The 22,717-nt window shown below is 36.9% G+C and overlaps 1 protein-coding gene across 1 annotated transcript in view; it reads right to left on the reverse strand.

The window, feature by feature from the left end:
- Positions 1–13,877: 13,877 nt before the first annotated feature.
- Positions 13,878–22,717, reverse strand: part of PANK3 (pantothenate kinase 3) — a 28,189-nt gene continuing 19,349 nt past the window's right edge. The window contains exons 6-7 of the mRNA XM_061129335.1: positions 22,239–22,364; positions 13,878–20,905 (exon numbers count right to left, since the gene is read on the reverse strand). Of these exons, the coding sequence (XP_060985318.1) occupies positions 20,855–20,905; positions 22,239–22,364 (177 nt within the window). The 3' untranslated portion in view covers positions 13,878–20,854. The remainder of the gene's footprint in view (positions 20,906–22,238; positions 22,365–22,717) is intronic.

Genomic DNA, 22,717 nt, shown 5'->3' on the forward strand with positions numbered 1-22,717 from the left:
TGTCCTTTTCCCATGTCTATGCTTTGGGGGTACTTTTAATCTTTCTAATAAGAAAACTATTAGAATTTTTATATAAAAAAATATAGATGATAGAATGAAACAAGTATTGCACAAAGAAGGAAGTGATTCTGTATCCTAACTCATCTAGTTCCTAATTGCTCCTTTACAAGGTGGAGATAGTAATTTTCTTTTGGACCAAGGACCAATGGTCAAAGATTCTCTGGCTGTCTCTGCTAAGGTCTTACTGCTCTCTGAGAAGTAGGGACAGATTAGATGAGAGCATTAGAAACAAACCAGAAGCGAGCATGGCCAAAAAGGAAGAGGACAATAGCAAATAATCTAAATCAGAAGATGTCTGGAAGTTGGGATCATGGATATTTTGAAAGTTAAAAACAAAGATAATTGTATATAAAGGAGAAAAGTGTACCAGATCAAAGTGAAGTAGAGAAGTGAATTTATTGTCATCACACAATCATCATTATTATTTTTAAAATATCCTTTCATAAGCCTGATCAATGCAGAAAATAATTTTTAAAATATATCTTAACAAGTAAAGGCCTCACAAAGAGATTTATCGTAGAAATGTCACAGAAAGATGAGTGTTCTTTTCTAACAGTTACAGTTTTCTTGGGGAAACCGTCAACCACTAATCATATTTAATTGTCTCCTCTGAACAGGAAGGCATACTGTGCAGTATTTTGGTTGGCACAGGTCCGTTATGCAGCTTCATTTTGAGGAAGTAGGTGCTAATGTTTGCATTCTATTTTAAAGAATCTTTATTTAAGAGAAATGTACCATTTTGTGATTCTCAGACTTTTCTGAGGAAATATCCTATTTTGCTTACTTATATCTTTATCTTTTTTCTTGATCTGCCATATTAGTCTTTTCCAAAAACTGGATTTGGGTTTGTTAATCTTCACTATTTTCTTTATTCCATCTCATGTCCTTGTCCTTATTCCATTTCCTTATGGGATGTCCTTATTATTTCATCTCCATGTCCTCATTTTGAGCCCATCCCTCACTTTTTAGTGATTTGTTTTGCTTTTTCAATTTCTTGAGTTGAATCCTTACTGTGTTTATTTTTAAATCTTCTTGTTTCCTCAAAAAACATACTAAAAGCTATAAATTTCCCTTTACATACTATGCATGGAGATCATAGATATTCATAGGAAATGCTTTCATTATTATTAATTTTAACTTTAAAAATTATTTTTAAATTGCTTCTTTTATAACTCAAACATTATTTTAAGCAAGTCAGTAGATATACTGGTATGACACTAAGTATTGTTTTTTAAATGATGCATAGATATCATATGATGTTTGTTAGTATGTTTGACATATTTCATAGGAAAAAACTTATAAGAAAAGAAAGAAAATATGCTTCTAGACCAGCAAATTTACTTATAGACACTATGGAAATTCTTGCACACAAGCAAAAGTAAACTGTATGATATATAATATTCTTTCAACTTTGCAGTATTTTGGGAAATAAAACCTAATCTATCAGTGAAGAATAGCTAAGTTGGGCTATATTTATGAAAAGTAATAATATATAAATTAAAATGAAGTGAAGTTACATGTATCCAGATGCAGAGATTTTTTTGGACATCTTTGGTCAGAACTCTGGGCTGGTATCAATTATGATATCTAATCAAAAGAAGCATATTTTCTTATTAATCTAAGAATTTTAAATTACAAACTTTAATAAAACTAATCACCTAAAGTTTTATATATCAAATGAATATAATATTTACACAATTATTTTTATAGCACTATCATTTTTCATTGATTTTATTATCATATATTTCTGTTTACAGTAAAATGCTATCTAATATTCTAACATATTTAAAGTCAGTTTTTTAAAAGAGACAATTCTCTGAGGAAGAAAAGAGAATGGCAATTTTAACCAGTTATTATATTCCACATATATTGATGTCACTTGTGACTAAATTTAGCTTTTCCAATAGTGTCTTTTGAATACACCATATTTAAAAAGAGGACATTACCACCTCTAGTAAATATACCCAAATGTGCCTATAGCCTTTTAAAATTAGGATATGGTTATATTCAAGGGAAGCATTATATCTATAATGGCATTTTTTGGATCCCACACGCTGCAATAAAGATCAAAGCTCCTGTGTGCCCCAACAAAGATCCAGTACAGCCAAATAAACAAATTTTAAGAAAAGAATAGGGACTTCCCTGGTGGTCCAGTGGTTTAGACTTCACAGTACCACTACAAGAGGCACATTTTCAATCCTTGGTTGGGAAATTAAAATCCTGCATGCCTCGCAGAAAAAAAAAAGAATTGGGTTATTTGAATTTTCTGTTTTCAAAAGATGAAGCCTGTATTAATTATAAAGAGAGAAAATTATTTCTAGGCTTTTTTTTTCTTTCTTAAATTCCTAGGCTTTAAGGACTTGACCCTTTGGTTCATTAGCTATTTAGAGGTAATTTAGTACATCATGCAAAATGCCCCACTGGATGAATCAAGATTAATTCACAAGTGGGAATCAAGATTGGTGGGAGACTATCAACAACCTCAGATCCGCAGATGACACCACCCTAACGGCAGAAAACGAAGAGGAACTGAAGAGCCTCTTGATGAAGGTGAAAGAGGAGAGTGAAAAAGCTGGCTTAAAACTCAACATTCAAAAAACTGAGGTCATGGCATCCATTCCCATCACTCCATGGCAAATAGATGGAGAAAAAATGGAAATGGTGACAGACTTTATTTTCTTGGGCTCCAAAATCACTGCAGATGGTGACTGCAGCCATGTAATTAAAAGACACTTGCTCTTTGGAATAAAAGCTATGACAAACATAGACAGCGTATTAAAAAGCAACACAATACTTTGTCACCAAAGGTCTGTATAGTCAAAGATATGGTTTTTCCAGTAGTCATATATGGATGTGAGAGTTGGACCATAAAGAAAGCTGAGCACCAAAGAATTGATGCTTTCAAACTGTGGTGCTGGAGAAGACTCTTGAGAGTCCCTTGGACTGCAAGATCAAACCAGTCAATCCTAAAGGAAATCAACCCTCAGTATTCATTAGAAGGACTAATGCTGAAGCTCCAATACTTTGATAACAGATGCAAAGAGCCTACTCATTGGAAAAGACCCTGAGGCTGGAAAAGATTTGCAGGCAGGAGAAGGGGGCAACAGAGGATGAGATGATTGGATGGCATCACCAATGGACATGAGCTTGAGCAAACTCTGGGAGATAGTGAAGGACAAGGAAGCCTGGAGTGCTGCAGTTCACGGGGTCACAAAAAGTTGGGCATGACTGGGCAATTGAACAACAGATTCATAAGGAGACCCTATTCAGATTTGAATTTTACTGACTGTATTGCTTATTTATGGTAATTATGATTTTGAATTGGGATTATTACAATGGATACTACCTGTGATTATTAGGTATTAGGTATTTGGATGAAAAATTGTGAAAACAAAATTAGACTGATAACCTGGGGAACTGAATTAGAATTCAATGTGACCCTAAAAAATAGTACTAGAGAGGTGAAATTTATGTAAAATATACTTACTTGGAAAACTAAAACAGGAATAAAAATAGAGCAATTTGCTTACAGGGTCTTCCCTGGTAGCTCAGCTGGTAAAGAATCCACCTGCAATGCAGGAGACCCTGGTTCGATTCCTGGGTCCAGAAGACTCCCTGGAGGAGGGCATGGCAACCCCTCCGGTATTCTTGCCTGAAAATCCCCATGGGCAGAGGAGCCTGGTGGGCTACTGTCCACGGGGTGGCAAAGAGTTGGACACAGCTGAGCGGCTAAACACAAGCACAAGCACAATATGCTTCTGAAGGAAAAAAGGTTTAGAGAAAAAAAATGAGGGGAAAATGCTATTGTATCACGTCACTTGAAATATATTTTGGGTGACTTAAAGATCTTGTATAACCGTGTTGAAGTAGTATGAAGTAAAAACCTATTTAATGCTAAAAATATTGCTGTCTTCATCCTAGATGCTAAGAACATAAGCCCAACAACATATCCATCTTTCAAAGACAGCCACAATTAATGATGTAATATATTTCATCCCAATCTTTTTGTCTATTGATTTTATTTAAATAGCATAATACCATATATTCAACTTTTGGTTACCTGTGTATGATATATATATTTTTTTCTGTATTATATACAGAAAAAAATGATCACAGCTCATGTTTTCTTACATAACAAGCTAAGCTCTTAGCTGTTACTTATCAAAAACTATAAATAATTTTAATTTACTTATAAATTACCTACCATCTTGCTGTGGCTTCTTCTTTGTCTTTGGATGTGGGGTATCTTTTTTTGGTGGGTTCCAGCATTCTCCTTTCGATGGCTGTTCAAAAGCTAGTTGAGATTTTGGTGTTCTTGAAGGAGGTGATGAGCATGTCCTCCTGCTCCACCATCTTGAACCGGAAGCGGACTGCCTACTTTTGTGTTGTTTTGTTTTGTTTGTTTATTTTTGGCTGTGCTGGGTCTTCATTGCTGTGCGTGGGCTTTCTCTAGCTGTGGTGGGTGCTTCTCTTCATTGTGGTGCATGGGCTTCTCATTGCTGTGGCTTCTCTTTCTTGTTGCAGAGTACAGTGTCTAGGCACGGGGGCTTCAGCAGTTGCAGGACACAGGCTCAGTAGTTGTGGCACAGGGGCTGAGCTGGTTTGCATCATGTGCAATCCTCCCAGTTGCTGTTTTTGTTCAGTCACTCAGTCGTGTCCAATTTTGTGACCCCATGGACTGCAGCACACCAGGCTTCCCTATCCATCACCGACTCCCAGAGCTGGCTCAAACTCATGTCCATCAAGTCAGTGATTCCATCCAACCATCTCATCTTCTGTCATCCCCTTCTCCTCCTGCCTTCAATCTTTCCCAGCATCAGGGTCTTTTCCAATGAGTCATTTCTTCACATCAGGTAGCCAAAGTATTGGAACTTCAGCTTCAGCATCAGACCTTCCAATGAATACTCAGGACTCCCTTGGTATCTGAGGGACTCTCAACAGCCTTCTCCAGCACCACAGTTAGAAAACATCACTTCTTCAGTGCTCATCCTTCTTTATGGTCCAACTCTCACATCTGTACGTGACTACTGGAAAAACTATAACTCTGATTATATGGACCTTTGTCTGCAAAGTAAGTGTTAGTTGCTCAGTCATGTCTGACTCTTTGTGACCACTGCAGTGTAGCCTGCTGGGATCCTGCATCCATGGCAAGAACATTGGAGTGGGTTGCCAATACCTTCTCCAGGGGACCTTCCCGACACAGGGATCTAACCCAGGTCTCCTGCATTGCACCGTCTGAGCCACCATGGAAGCTCTACAAAGTAATGCCTCTGCTTTCTAATATGCTGTATAGGTTTGTCATAGCTTTTCTTCCAAGGAGCAAGCGTCTCTTAATTTCATATCTGCAGTCATCATCTGCAGTGATTTTGGAGCCCAAGAAAATAAACTCTGCCACTGTTTCCATTTTTTCCCTCTATTTGCCATGGGGGGAATGGAACCAGATGCCATGATCTTAGTTTTTTGAATGTTGAGTTTTAAGCCAGCTTTTTCACTCTCCTCTTTCACTTTTATCAAGAGGCTCTTTAGTTCCTCTTTGCTTTCTGTCATAAGGGTGGTGTCATCTGCATATCTGAGGTTGTTGATGTTTTCCCAGCAATCTTGATTACAGCTTGTGCTTCATCCAGCCTGGCATTTCTCATAATGTACTCTGCATATAAGTTAAAGAAGCAGGGTGACAATATACAACCTTGATGTACTCCTTTCCCAATTTTAAAACAGTCCGTTGTTCCTTGTCTGGTTCTAACTGCTGCCTCTTGATTTGCATACATGTTTCTCAGGAGGCAGCTAAGGTAGTCTGGTAGTTCCATCTCTTTAAGAATTTTCCACAGTTTGTTGTGATCCACACAGTCAAAAGCTTTAGCATAGTCAATGAAGTAGATGTTTTTCTGGAATTCTCTTGCTTTTTCTATGATCCAATTGATGTTGGCAATTTGATCTGTGGCTCTTTTGCCTTTTCAAGATCCAATTTGTACATCTGGAAGTTCTCAATTCACATATTGTTGAAGCCTAGCTTGAAGGATTTTGAGAATTCTCTTGCTAGCACGTAAAATGATTGCAATTGTGCGGTAGTTTGAACATTCTTTGGCATTGCCCTTCTTTGGGATTGGAGTGAAAACTGACCTTAGAAGAAACAGAGTAGCCACCACTGTCAGCAAGAGTCTGAAATGCAGTACTTGGGTGCAATGTCAAAAACGACTGAATGATCTTGGTTTGTTTCCAAGGCAAACCATTGAGTGTCACAGTAATCCTAGTCTATGCCCCAACCAATAATGCCAAAGAAGCTGAAGTAGAATGGTTCCATGAAGATCTACAAGACCTTTTAGAACGAACACCAAAAAAAGATGTCCTTTTCATAAGGGACTGGAATACAAAAGTAGGAAGTCAACAGATACCTGGTGAATAACAGGCAAGTTTGGCCCTTAAGAGTACAAAATGAAGCAGGGCAAATGCTAACAGAGTTTTGCCAAGAGAATGCGCTGGTCATAGCAAACATCCTCTTCCAACAACACAAGAGACGACTCTACCCATGGAAGCTTTCTCTAAGTCCACTCTAGTATTCAGTTATAATGTTCTACCCAAACTCTTAGTTTTCCTTAATTTATTGGAACTGAAACAGAAGTCTCCTACTAATCTATAGTCAGAAAGGCATGCACATTAAACTGTTTTCCAAAAGTAAATGGTGAAAAAGTGAGTTGTGCATGGTGACTTCCTTCCAAAGAATGAAAAGGATCAGAGGAGAGTCACTTTGCAGTGGAGAAACCTGAGAAATGCTACTTTGGTCAGGTGATCAAGGCTAATATCAACAGCCATAAAATATGCTGATTCTATGTATCCTTGATATGATGTGATGAAAATGGCACTTAACCTGTGTGATCTTCCTTTCATAAACCCCTAACCCAGTCTAATCTTGAGAAAAATAGCAGGTGAAGTTAGTAGTGGGGTATTCTGTGGTATAGCTGAGTACTCATTAAAACTGTCAAGGTCATCAAAAAACATGGGAAAATCAGAAACTGTCACAGCAAGATAAGCCTAAGGAGACATGGCAACTAAATGTAATGTGAGATCCTGGAACAGAAAAAAGATATTAGGTTAAAAACTAAGAAAATCTAAATAAAGTATAGACTTTGGTTAACAGGTAGATAGACACATGATAGAGGCAGTAGTTTGCTCACTTATCTTGTCTTACTTTGTAAGATGCTTTATCAGGAAATACAGAATTAACAGTCTGTGTCTTTGGGGCTGAGTAACTGTAATTTAAAAGTTCTTGTGGTCATAAAAACCATGGCTATTGATCCTAAATATCACTATTTTAACCAAAAATGGAGCTATTTTAACCAAAGATGGAGAAGCTTTATACAACCAGCAAGAACAAGACTGGGAGCTGACTGTGACTCAGATCATGAACTCCTTACTGAAAATTCAGAGTTCAATTGAAGAAAATAGGAGCTACCTCAGCACTAGAAAATTATTTGCATCTAAGGTGCTTTCCTCTCAGAAAATGACTTTAGCTATTTTTATTGAAATAGTTGTTTTTAAAAAAAAAAAACACAGGCTGCTTACAAAAATATTATTGAATCCAGTGACCAAGTGCAAATCCAAAAATTATAGATCACATTTTATTTTTTCATGGCATCAAGTTCCTCATTTTAAAATGTTTATTATAGTAAGACCAATTAAGAAACAATAAACATTGAGAGGCTTTCAATGTTTCAATGAGGGAATAAACATTCCCTGGTGGGGCTTCCCCGGTGGCTCAAGGGTAAAGAATCCACCTGCAGTGCAGGAGACTCGGTTTTGATCCTTGGGTCGGGAAGATCCCCTGGAAAAGAGAAACGGCAACTCACTCCAGTATTCTTGCCTGGAAAATCCCAATCCATGGGGTTGCAAAAGAGTTGGATACAACTGGGTGACTAAACAACAAACTTCCCTGGTGGTGCAGTGGATAAGAATCCACCTGCCAATGCAGGGGACTAGAGTTTGATCCCTGCTCTGGGAAGATCATTCTTTGGCATTGCCCTTCTTTGGGATTGGAATGAAAACTGACTTTTCCCAGTCCTATGGCCACTGCTGAGTTTTCTAAATTTGTTGACATATTGAGTGCAGCAGTTAAACAGCATCATCTTTTAGGATTTGAAATAGCTCAGGTGGAATTCCATCACTTCCACTAGTTTTCTTCATAGTAACGCTTCCTAAGGCCCATTTGACTTCACACTCCAGGATGTCTGGCTCTAGGTTAGTGATTATCTGGGTCATTAAGACTTTTCTTGTATAGTTACTCTGTGCGTTCTTGCCACTTCTTAATACCTTCTGTTTCTATTAGCTCCATACCACTTCTGTTCTTTATTATGCCCATCTTTGCATGAAATGTTCCTTGGTATCTCTGATTTTCTTGAGCAGTTCTCCAGTCTTTCTTATTCTATTGTTTTCCTCTGTGTCTTTGCACTGTTCACTTAAGGAGCCTTTCTTGCTATTCTTTGGAACTGTGCATTCGGATGGTATATCTTTCCTTTTCTCCCTTGCCTTTCACTTCTCTTTTCTCAGCTATTTGTAAGTCTTCCTAGACAACCATCTGTCTTTTTGTGTTTCTTTTCCTTGGGATGGTTTTGATCACCACCTCCTATACAATGTTATGAATCTCCATCCATAGTTCTTCTGGCACTCTATCAGATCTAATCCCTTGAATCTATTTGTCACTTCCACTGTATAATCATAAAGAATTTTATTTAGGTCATACCTTAATTGTCTAATGGTTTTCCCTACTTTCTTCAATTGAACTCTGAATTTTCAATAAGGAGTTCATGATCTGAGTCACAGTCAGCTCCCAGTCTTGTTCTTGCTGGTTGTATAAAGCTTCTCCATCTTTGGCTGCAAAGAATATAATCAATCTTATTTTGGTATTGACCATCTGGTGAAATTTATTGACTAATTCTATGGCCTAAATAGGAAAAGGAATACATCAAGGCTGTATATTGTCACCCTGCTTATTTAACTTACATGCAGAGTACATCATGAGAAACACTGGGCTGGAGGAAGCACAAGCTGGAATCAAGATTGCCGGGAGAAATATCAATAACCTCAGATATGCAGATGACACCACCCTATGGCAGAAACTGAAAAAGAACTAAAGAGCCTCTTGATGAAAGTGAAAGAGGAAAGTGAAAAAGTTGGCTTAAAGCTCAACATTCATAAAACTAAGATCATGACATCCAGTCCCATCACTTCATGGCAGATAGATGGGGAAACAGTGGAAACAGTGGCTGACTTTATTTTTCTGGGATCCAAAATCACTGCAGATGGTGACGCTAACTCCTTGGAAGGAAGGTTATGACCAACCTAGACAGCATATTAAAAAGCAGAGACATTACTTTGCCAACAAAGATCTGTCTAGTCAAGGCTATGGTTTTTCCAGTGGTCATGTATGCATGTGAGAGCTGGACTATAAAGAGAGCAGAACACTGAAGAATTGATGCTTTTGAACTGTGGTATTAGAGAAGACTCTTGAGAGTCCCTTGGACTGCAAGGAGATCCAACCAGTCCATCCTAAAGGAGATCAGTCCTGGGTGTTCATTGGAAGGACTGATGTTGAAGCTGAAACTTCAATACTTTGGCCACCTGATATGAAGAGCTGACTCATTGGAAAAGACCCTGATGCTGGGAAAGATTGAGGGGAGGAGGAGAAAGGGATGACAGAGGATGAGATGTTTGGATGGCATCATCGAGTTGATGAACATGGGTTGGGGTGAACTCCGGGAGTTGGTGATGGACAGGGAGGCCTGGCGTGCTGCGGTTCATGGGGTTACAAAGAGTCAGACACGACTGAGCGACTGAACTGAAGTGAACTGATACATGATCAACTTTTGTACATGTTCCGTGTGTGCTTGAGAATAATGTGCACTCTCATTACTGGGTGCAGAATTCAGCTTAACCATGGTGTTCATGCCTATATTTCACTGATTTTCTGTCTTCTTAAACTAGCAGTACTTTAAAGAGGTGTTGAAATCTCTCACCATGATGACAGTCTCATGCCTGAAAGTTTCATCACTTTTACATTTATCTTCTATTTATTTAGCCAATTAATTATTTGCATATATATTTTAAACTATGATTGTCCTCTTGGTTCACTTTATGATTACATAATGAACTCATTCCCTATGATGGATTTTATAAATACATAAGCTGAACCAAAAACTTCCAGATATTCAAGCTGGATTTAGAAAATGCAGAGGAACCAGAGATCAAACTGCACACATCTATTGGATCATGGAAAAAGCAAGAGACTTCCAGAAAAATATCTACTTCTGCTTCACTGACTACACTAAAGCCTTTGACTGTATGGATCACAACAAACTGCAGAAAATCCAGACTACCTACCTGCCTCCTAAGAAATCTGTATTCAGGTCAAGAAGCGACAGTTAGAACTGGACATGGAATGTCTTGGAATGCAAGGAGATCAAACCAGTTAATTGTAAAGGAAATAAATTCTGAATATTCATTGGAAGGTCTGATGACCTTCCAATGAGCTTCTACTGGAGCTGAAGCTCCAATACTTCGGTCGCCTGATGTGAAGAACTGACTCATTGGAAAAGACCCTGATGCTGGGAAAGATTGAAGGCAGGAGAGGGGGATAACAGGGGATGAGATGGTTGGATGGCATCACCAACTTGATGGACATAAGTTTCCGGAAGCTCTGGGAGTTGGTGAAGGACAGGGAAGCCTAGAATGCTGCAGTCTATGCGGTCACAAGTCAGATATGACTGAGCGACTGAACTGAAATGACTGAAGCTTTCTTTTGGTTAGTGTTTGCATTTTTTTTTTTTAACCCTTTTGATTTCAAACTGTCCAGATCCTTTTACTAACATCTTTTACAAAAAGCGTACTCGTTTTGTTTACTTTTTTTCTGCCGCACCCCATAGCTTCTAGGATCTTAGCTCCCTGACCAACGGTCAGACCACACACCCTGCAGTGGGAGTGCAGAGCCCTAACCACTGGGTCTGCAGGGAATGCTCTCTGTTGTTTTCCTCTCAAACCCAATCAGACAATTTCCTTTAATTGGCAAACTTAGTCTGCTTATATTTGTTTATGGAGATATCTGTATTTTATCTGTGATTTTTCTAGTGTACTTATAGCTTTTCTATTTTGGTTTCTTTCTTGTTTGGATATTATAACCTAATTATTTAACATTTTTATTTGTATAAAATTCTGCTTTTTGCCCATCAGGATTTTTTTTTTTTTTAAAGCCCTGTAATGGGATGAGAGATACAGTTAAGTTTTGGTTCTGCCGTTACCTGTATGTGACATAGGACAATCTGACTTCTCTGAGCTTTATTCCTCCCTATAAAATCGTGAGCTTAAACCAACAGTCTGAGAGTCCTCCTAACTCTTGGATTCTCTATGCCCAAACTTGGCTCTTGGTGTGTGAAAGATACTAGGACATCTCTAATTTGAATTTTGATCTTAGACTGCTTTTTTTTTTTTAAATTTCCAGCTTTATTGAGTTATATCTAAGATGCAAGATAGCCTTCCTTTCTTCACAGTACTGGGGAGATTTCAGATTAAAGTAGCATTATGGAAGAAACCCATGAAAACACAGTAATGAGTTTTCTTGAGTCCAGAATTGGCTGAACTATAAATTCCATTAAGAGTCAGGGGAGGGAATAGGACATGTTGACACAAGTGTGAGTGGTTATCAGTGTTATTTTATCCTAAAATCCACTAAGAACATGTGATTCACGGCAAAGGCTCAAAATATCTACACTAACAGGAGCTTGGAAATTGATTCCAATCATCATGGATGGCTTTGAGTGGCTCAAAACTCCAGGAGGGGGTAGTAACTGCCGATGTGCGGGAACAAGAGAAACAAAAGTGGAGCCTGAAGACGGGACTAAATCACTGAACTCTCATGATAAAATGTTGATGCAGAGTTGCTTCTTATGGATGAGGAAAAAGTGGTTTCCTGAGATGGAATCTATTCCTAGTGAAGATTATTCAAACCACAACAAAGCATTCAGAATTATTACCTAAACTCAGTTGATAAAGCAGTGGCAGGGCTTGAGAAGATAGATTCCAACTTTAAAAGAAGTTTCACTGTGGGCTTCCCTGATACCTCAGTTGGTTAAAGAATCCACCTGCAAAGCAGGAGATCCCCATTTGATTCCTATGTCGGGAAGATCCGCTGGAGAAGGGATAGGCTACCCACTCCAGTATTCTTGGGCTTCCCTTGTGGCTCAGCTGGTAAAGAATCCACCTGCAATGTAGGAGACCTGGATTCAGTCACTGGGTCGGGAAGATCCCCTGGAGAAGGGAAAGGCTACCTTCCTTCCGAATACTCCAGTATTCTGGCCTGGAGAATTCCATGTGCATGGAATTGCAGAGTCAGATTTGACTAAGCAACTTTCACTTTTCAAAGTGCTACCAAACTTCACTGTTGTCTTATTTTAAGAAACTGCCACAGACAGCCCAACCTTCAGCAACCACCACACTGATCAGTCAGCAGCCATCAACATCATAGCAAGACCCTCCACCAGCAGATTATGACTCAGTAAAGACACAGATGATGATGGTTAGCATTTTTCAGCAATAAAGTATTCTAAAATTAAGGTCTGCACATTTTTTTGACGTAATGCTATTACTGCACACTGCACTGGGGAAGCAAAACTCGTGTAACTCGCTGCGTTGCAGGTGCCTGGAAAGAACCTGAAATATCTCTGAGGTCTGTCTGTAGTAGCTCTAGAAAGCCTTGGAGGTAGGAGGGATGGAGGACTGGGAAATGAAAAAAAGGGTACAGAGTGTACAAGCCCACTTACATGACAACTGTAGAGAAAATAAACTGAATCTAGTAACAAAGCAGATCAGTGGTTGCCAGGTGATGGGGTGGGAAAGGGACTGCCTAGGACAGAGGACAAGAGAACTTTTCGGAGCGATGGAAATATCTTGGAGGGGTGCTTACATGAGTATATAAACTTATCATGTTCATTTAAGTGTACAATCAAGTATTATTGTACTTCAGGAACTTCCCTGGTGGGCCAGTGGCTAAGACTCCGCGTTCTAAATGTGGGAGGCCTGGTTGCAATCCCTGGTCAGGGAACCAGATCCCACATGCTGCAACTAAAGATCCCACATGTTGGTACAGCCAAGTAAATATCTATCTATCTATCTATCTATCTATATATATATATATATATACACACACACACATATATATATTATTGTACTTAAAACCATACCTCAATAAACTTGATTACAAAAAAGAGGTCAAAAACTAAACAAAAATCAGTAGAAGTAGTTACAAATTCACTGAAATCAATTTTTTGAGGTAATAAACAGTTGTCCTGAAAACCTGAAGAGGTGTCTAGGAAATCTGAAAACACAGGGGATCAGGACTCTTTATTAAAATTGATAAAATACAGGAGTCAGGTTTTCTAAGCTTATTTTAGAAAATAAAACTTAAAAACTCCCATAACCAGAAGCATAGCAATATTTTAAAAGTTTATAAAGCATTTTGCATAGGAGATTATCAAGACTTTCAGGTGCAGAAAAATTAACCATATTCAATACATAATACAAGCCATTAAAGAACATGTCAACAGAAAAGAGATGTCTTCCTTTCAAAATGTATACAGCTATACATACAGAAGCCAACACAAGGCCTTTCTTCCCTCTCGGAAAAAATTTATTTTGAATGAAACACTTAAAACTATGTATGTAGCCTTCAACTACAGATGACCTTTGTAGTTGATTTCAGTTAAAACCTTGTATTTAACGGAAGTGGAAATGTGGGAGTAAAATACCTAAAATAAAGAAACAAAAAGATAACATGGTAAATAACTTAGAGAATTTATTTGCAAAGTTGGAAATAAAAAGCATGATTTGAACATTTATTTAGAATATGAACAAAACTAGAAAAAGTTAAACTACAGAAAAGAAGGTAGACAGTACTTAAGTTAGCTTAATGTCCAATTAATACAACAAGCAAAACCCAAGTTTCCTTCATGCAAATAACACTTAAGGAAAAGAAAAAGGGAATGTTTATAGAACAGATCACAACAAATATTTTAAAAACTTACATAAGAAACTGTACATAAATGAAAAAATAAATTAGATGATTTACAAGAAATGTTTTATAGGTTACAATAGGCTATAACTTAGTTTATTATGAATAAAATTTGTAGCACATCATACATTTTTACATCACAGGTTCAGTGTTAGAGTAATTTCAACATAACAGAGGTTAGACTTGGCAAGAACAATGCAATAGACAGAATAAGGCAACTGAAATGGAAATGGCTTGTATAAGTAAAATTAAACATATTCTAGGTATGATTTGACTCTATAAGTGGACAGAATTAAGACAAATGCCATTCAACTTCAGTTAAAAAGTCAAATCACTTATCACTTCACTTTAGTTCAAATAAAAAGTCAGAGCACACAATGTATTTTTGAAAACTGACAGAACATCTTAACCTGACTTACATCCATATTCCATTAATTATATTTGGGACAAGGAGACCAGAATATTGATGTTAGGTCTATATAGTTATCTTTTGCTTCTAAATGTAAACTAAAAAGGGCACCTCAGAAAAAAGTGGCAGATTTCAAAATGGCTTAATACCTGTGCTGACTACCTACTTTGCTAGGTATGAGATCCATGATTGAGATAGCTAAAATAATCTCAGATGATCTTTATTACTGACGTACACTCCACAAATTATACAAAACTGAAATGTTTTCTTTTGAAAGCTATAGAAAACTGCAAGCACTGCGATGTACAAAAGATGTTAAGAAATAGAAAAAAAAAGCAGTATCTTGAAACTCAGTTGCATATTTATACAATTCAAAATCTTGAATTTTAACTTTATTCACTCCTTTCAAAAATATATTCCTCATTAGTTCTTTAAACACAGAATTACTGGCAGCTACAGCAAAAAAAGACTGACAATCTAAAAAGAGAGATAACCTCTTGACTACAGAAAGAGCCAGAATGTTAAGACTTACGGGGTTTTCTTAAGGGAAAAAAAATTGACTTCCTCTCAAACACATCATTTAGTACCAACTGTAGTACCTAAAGTCCCAAAATCTACTCACTGCTACATTTATTAAGCTGGAAACGTCAGATACATGTCCAGTCAGATTATTCTCAGGTAATCCAAAAGATAAAGGTATTTTAGGTCTTTATCATAGTTGATGTAGATAACTATAATCCATGATATTTCAACTCACAGGTAATTAACATTGTGTTTTATAAATCCCACTATGAACTGTGTTTGATAAAAGCAATAAATAATTCTAGGAGGGGTTTATCCCACATCTGTATCTACTCACAATGATGAAAAATCTGGTGGCTCAGATGGTAAAGAATCTGCCTACAATGCAGGAGACGGGTTTGATCCCTGGGTTGGGAAGATCCTCTGGGAAAGGGAATAACAACCCACTCCAGTATGAATCCCATGGACAAAGAGATGGACTAGTGGACTATAGTTCATGGGGTTGACACTAAAGAAAAGGATTACTAAAGAAAATCCCAAATGTATCTAACATTCAAACATCCATAAATTTAGTGGTATGTTTCTTTTTCTACAATATAAAAGTTCTAATAATGCCCATATAATTTTGAAGTTATAGCACAATAAAATCCCAGATAGCTTTACAGATTAAAGCACATACACATACACACACGTTTATATATATATATATATATATAAACCCTTGATAGTACATTAAGGTATATCTATTACTTGGCCATTACAGGCAATAACAAAACATATTATAAGAGAATAACTAATACCATTCTATTGGTGAGAATCCAAAAGCTAGTATCTCTGAACATATACAAATAAAATGAACTTTATAAAACATGACACCACATAGCTAAACAATCTCAAATGCTGTCATCTCAAATGCTTCCATGAATGGAGCAACTAACTATCTTTCTCAGGATCCTGATGATCATCCAGTCATTCCCCAGTGTTAATAAATCAAACCCTCATTTCACAAAATAACATTCAAAGAAGTTAGATCAGTGCCTGGTGCTACTTCTGATACAATGCCAAGTTATGAGCCCACACCCACAGAAGACACAAGACACAAGACAGAGAATGCATTTAAACTTTTTGGAAGTGGGAATCACTGAAAATTTATGTGTGTCTGACGTGTACCCCAGTGTTCATCGCAGCACTGTTTACAACAGCCAGGGCACAGAAGCAACCTAGATGCCCATCAGCAGACGAATGGATAAGAAAGCTGTGGTGCATATACACCATGGAATGTTACTCAGCTATTAAAAAGAATACATTTGAATCAGTTCTAATGAGTTGGATGAAACTGGAGCCTAATATACAGAGCAAAGTAAGTAAGAAAAACACCAATACAGTATATTAACGCATATATATGGAATTTAGAAATATGGTAACAATGACCCTATATGCGAGACAGCAAAAGAGACACAGATGTAAAGAACAGACTTTTGGACTCTGTGGGAGAAGGCGAGGGTGGGATGATTTGAGAGAATAGCATTGAACATGTCTATTACCAAATGTGAAACAGATCACCAGTCCGGGTTGGATGCATGAGACAGGGTGCTCAGGGCTGGTGCACTGGGATGACCCTGAGGGATGGGATGGGGAGGGAGGTGGGAGGGGGGTTCAGGGTGGGGAACACATGTACACCCACGGCTGATTCATGTGAATGTATGGCAAAAACCACTACAATACTGTAAAGTAATTAGCCTCCAATTAAAATAAATTTTTAAGAAATTTATATGTGTCTGAAAAGATGAGGTTGTTTACTTTTCACAGAACCATTATTCTCAATAGGCTATTAAAATATCTTTAAAAAAGTACTCATTTTTTGAGGCCTTTGCTAATCTTTTACTAAGCTCAGTAGAAATATAAAGCTACTGTCTCAAATACTGAAAACAGGCAGTAATATAGATAAAGCACATGACTTTCTGAGATTATTATCTCATGACAGAAACAAAGTTGGCTGAATTCCTTCCATATTAGAATAAAACACCCTAATCAACCTTATTGGGAAAACAGAACATCAGAGACATTTCATGACAAATCATGTTAAATTAAGGTCAAAAAGTATTATTACAAAAATGCAGTACATTTCTAATATCTTGCTTATACATACCACAAAACAAATAAGTTAAATACAAAATAACACATACTCATTTTTCTAGTGATTATCTTTTATCAGTTTTTACATGGCTTTTAGAAGAGAAAAAATTTCTAAACCACTCTCAAATGCAACAGACTAAAAAGCATAAAGTGCTCAAAAGAAAAAAAATAAACAAGATATAAAAAACTTTGCATATAATCAGCAGAGTGGTTATAAAGGACATTTGGAAACTACTGCCTCGCTAAGCTTTCCACCCAAGAATGTAATCTTAGAAATCAAGGCAAGATGTGGTGGACTGATCTTAGAAGGCAAGAGTACCACTGGACACAGAAGAAATCTCTTCCCTTAAAGCTACATCATTTTTCTTACAGAAATGGTCTTTTAGGAACTGGTGCTTAAAATACAACAAACACATTTGCACACCAAGGTAAAAAACTCAGGTATCTTTATAAAGTCTAACATCTGGCAAACAATCTGAACTTCTAGAAGGACTATCAAGACACAACATATATCACTGGCGATGGCACTAACTTTATCTAAACTAAGAGTCCACCTATTTAAACTATAGTAGCTGACTAGGGGACACCCATTTCAAGAAACAAAGAGGTCTACAAGTACGCTGTCTTGGGAGAAGTTAGGGTGTAGAACAGAAGGCCATTAATTCTCCAAGTCTAGTTAAAAGGTAATCTTCTGTGGGAAGGGATGGTGGTAGTGGTGGTGGAAGGTTCAAGACCTTGTGCTCTTTACCCAGCCCCAAAACAGACAGACAGTGCTCCCTGCATTTGAAAATGTTATTGCTGGGGTTTAAAACTGAAAATCAAATACAAAAGTTATAAACATGATTCTCTTTGTGTGTACGGAACTCAATGAAGAATTAAAAGGGTCTCTTTTTAGTCCTTTAGAATTCTGAGAGTTCAGTTAGACAAGATGCCCGGGGTGGGGGTGGGGGGAGTTTAAGACACTGGAATGTCTTAAACATTTACTTCAGTGAAGGAAATACACATTTTGATAGACTGATGAGGATGGTCAGCATGTGTTTTGGACAATTTTATTAGTATCATTAGAAGAATGATACATACTATAACGAGATGGCAGGATACAATGTAAGATAATTTTTGGAATGGTCAGAAATACAGCCTGAGTAAAATAAACTAGGCCAAACAAGGTACTTCTTTTCCCTCTTTTTGTTTTTAAAAAATTAGGTTCCCATATTCATAGTCTTAAGAGCTAGTTCCAGAAACTACACTAGTACAGTAACCACTACTCAAATGTGGTTACTGAAAACTTGAAATGGGTTAGTCTAAACTGAGTTGTAAGTGTGAAGTATATGCTGACTTTGAACACTAAGTAGCAACAATCCTTTAAAAAACTCCTACATAACTTTTTAAATGTATTACATGTTGAAATGGTAACATACACTGCATTAAATAAAAATATGTAATTTAAAAGAATTTCATCTGTTTCTTTTTATTTTTCAAATATGCCTACTAGAAAACACAAAATGACATTGATTTCTCATATTGATTTCTATTAGACAGCACTGTTCAAGTACTTAGAGCTTTGAGGCATTAAGCTGACTGGGATTAGAACCAAACCTATTTACCACTATATGCTTACAAGCATTTTCCTGGGATCATAATAAAAAACTAGAATCTTGGCAGCCTTCATCACAACTCTATGTTCTTATAAGAAATACTTATTAGTTATTCCAGTCATTCTAGACTGTACAAGAGAAAAGCCAAGTCATTCACTTTATATGCATTTTAGCAGGCAGAGCTTCAGGTTCAAAACACAGAAAGTATGAATCATAGTCCCAAATTAACCAAAGTATTGATCAAATTAAACTTTATATAATTTTACCATTCTATTTCCTTTTTAAAGACAGCCCCAAACCTGTAACTGCTAACATACAGTTTGTCACAAGTGTAAAACTTAAAGCTATTATTTAAAAGCAAAGTCTTTTTGTACAGATGCCCAAATCACAAAATTCTAAAATAAATAGATAGCTTTGGGCTGAAATATCTAGTCACAAAATGGAAACATTGAAGTAGAAAATGTTTAATTGTAGATTTTCAAAATGACCACTGACTGAAATGAATTCAAAGTTCCAAATATTCTAAATTCTAAAAAATTACCTTCACACGCTTTCCCCTCTGAACATTACTCCTATTATTCACATGTTCATGTCTACAGATAAAGGAAAACTGAAGTTTAAGTATTTGAGCGCAAAACTTGAGAAATATCTTTATCAAGCAGCTCTTGAGAGTCAACTGAAAATTGTTCTTTACAGAGCAAAACTGTACTGTAAAAACACATCGCAATACTTCTTTCTTTCTGTAAACAAGTTTTAAGCTCTTCCAAGTACATCCAGATTTTCAAAATACATCCAGATTACATCCAGATGTAATTTAAGGAAGTGAATTATTTTTTCCCAATTTTCCCAAGTATTTCAACTACCTAAATCATCACTAACAGTCTCAGAAAACTTCGCTGAACTATTATTGGACCTCCAAAATGTTACTGCAAAAGTAAACATCTGAAAAAATTTATAACATTATTTAAAAATGACTTCAAAATAGAGAATTCCAAGGCAAAAGGATATACAAATTTTGGAACTATAATGTTTTTATTACCAGAATATACAATGATCCTTTCATAATTCTGCAATAATGCCTCAGATTCCCAGTTTCAAAACCATTTGTCCTTTAGATTTCCATAACATCCGTTTAGAATAAATGTTTTGTTGCTGTTCATAAAAGAAAGTCTTTAGCTTTGATGCTTCAGAACTAATTAAATAGAAATGGCTAACTAACTCTGGGCCTAAGATAGATGTGGTGTAGAAAGAGAACAAAACCCTACCAATACACATAAACTACACCCCATTTGAATCATCCTGGAACCTCAACAAACAGATTTTCAAGTAAGTAATTAAGCCTCCAATTAAAAAACATTTTAAAATGTACTGATAAAACTCAAAATACAAAAAATGCAGTATCGCCAATTATGTGCATTTCCTAGGGTTCACTCTGAAATTCCAGGTAATGTTTAACAACAGTATTTCAATTAAATTATGGCATTTGAAAGAGGTTATACTTCTGGGGGTAGATCACATAAACACACTTTTTGGGAGAAGATATGTCTGGAAAACAATAATGAATAATTAATATTTCCTTAACATTTCTAAAATCACATAAAAATGATCATCTTTAATTGCCATTTCAATAAGTTTCCACACAGGGTATGTTACTATCCATGTATTAGCAACCAAAACACACACAGAACAGACTTGTAACAAACATTCAGAATCAATTATTTTCATGAGCGAAACATTTCTGAGACTTTAAGATTCATCTTTGAACATACAGGACTGCAATGCTGGCTACATAAAATAAAGTCTTTTTGAGAGGAAGCTCAATCATCAGAGGCTGTATTGCATCTAAGGATTTAACACTGGCTATATACAGAAAGAAAAGCAATCCAATTAGAAATATTTCATGTTACTGGAGCTTGCTTTATAACATGGCAACATTTAGCAGCTTACCATTCTGACATTTAAAAATCAACAGGAAGAGTGCTACTCTTTTATCCTTTGGTTCCCAGTGAAAAATAACTCAGTAATAATGCCTCCGGTTTTCAGTTCCTCTTGAATGACGTTAGCAGAGATAAACCTGATACTTTAGCTGAAATTTGGCAGACCAAGAAGTGCACCGACCGCTCCAAAATATCCCTGCATAATTTAAAAACAATTATTCATGCAGTGCAGCTTTAAATTAGCATGTATTATTACCCATTATTAAAAACACATATTTGGTATAATCTATTTAAGAACATCAATTGAGAAAGGATGGCTACCTTGGGGTGTGAAGGTAGTGGCTACAATGCAAGAACAAGCGGTTTAAGCAAAAGTGTATGTTCTGTTATCCTGAAGATTTCAAGGGCATTTTTGACAGTAATCAAACATCTTAAGAGCTGACAGGCAGCTGGATGGATGCTTATGGGATAAAAGAGCAGACAACTTGGCTGCTGCTCCACACAGCTTGTGGGATCCCAGTTCCTTGATCAGGATCAAACCCGTGCCTGATGCAATGGAAGCTCAGAAGCCTAACCACTGAACCACCAGGGAATTCCCTAACTTTCTAATAAATGTTTATACACTTAAAAAAAAAGAAGAAGAAGAAAGCTACCAATCTGTTATCAGCTATTGAAAAAGATTTTTTCTTAAAGCCTGTACTCTCAAGATATAGACCTTTGAAACACATCAACAGTGACTTCTAGATACTGAAGCTTCCAGGACTATTACTGCAATTCTGTGCTCTCCTTGCTCTTCCTGAAGAAAGTTCCTTGGGCTCCGCTTGCCACGCCCACCGCACAGGGCAGGCCCGCTGCGCCTGCGCAAGACGGCCCGTTCTCCCCTGCATAGCAAGAGCTGGGGCAATGACGCGTGGAAGCTCGTGAGAGCAGAACAGATACTCAGAATCCGTATTATGAAGATGATTAATAAAGTATCTAACTGAACAGAAACTAATTCAAGGTAAGTTTACATAATTCAAAACATTTTGTGAACTGGTATTTGGTCAGGTCAGAAATTAACTGCATATAGTGAAAGAAAAGAAACAATCTTGAAAAATGAACTCCAAAAATGTTAACAGTGGTTGAGGTTACCTCTGGAGGTGGGGGTGAGGTTGTGGTGGGAGAATTAAGGAGATTTTCATTACTAAATTATATATATTTTTTACTGTTCATATTTAACATATGTTCTCTCAGGGAGAAAAAGCAAAACAATTTAACAAATCCACTAAGTACACAAGCAACCCCAGAATTTAACGAGCTCACAGCCCTGATACAGAACAACTGTGAGATTCTCATCCTAAAGGGATGCCTGCCAGGTTCCAGTGACCCCCCACCCCCTAACGCAAACTGAAGCGCAAGAACCATACACCATCCAGGTAAATCACATTTTTATACTTTACTTTAAAAGTACCAGGCAAGGAACAATATACGAAACCTGTATACAAAAACATGCTATTAAAATTCACAAAACTTGATTTTTCATATCATACCTCATGCTCCAGAAATAATGCTTTCAGCTGACCTTTGGACCAATAATCCAGTGCATATGCCAAAAGTTTCATTGAGAGAGTATTGACACGCAAAAAGTTTCCAACAAAGACAACTCTGTTTATTTTCTAAAAGAAAAGAAAGAAAATAACTTGAAAAAAGAATTATCAGGTAGATTTTACAATACAATACAAATGAGAGCTCTATTTATAGATATGAACAATTACTATCTTTTATTAGTGCCTTCTACATTCCTGGTATGTACCTTCATAATCCTGAATGCTTAAAAAATTACGTCAGGACAAGTCACTACACTTGTCAAAATTCATAAAATGTACACGAAGAGTAACCTCAAAAGTGAACTATGGACTCTGAACGAGGTGTCAGTGTAGGTTCACCAGCTGCAACAAACATCCAAACTGGTGCTGGACACTGATGCAGGGGAGGCTGTGCGTCTGTGGGGTCAAGGCTGAATGCGAAC

This window comes from Dama dama, chromosome 25, assembly GCF_033118175.1.
Source record: "Dama dama isolate Ldn47 chromosome 25, ASM3311817v1, whole genome shotgun sequence".
Taxonomy (NCBI): domain Eukaryota; kingdom Metazoa; phylum Chordata; class Mammalia; order Artiodactyla; family Cervidae; genus Dama; species Dama dama.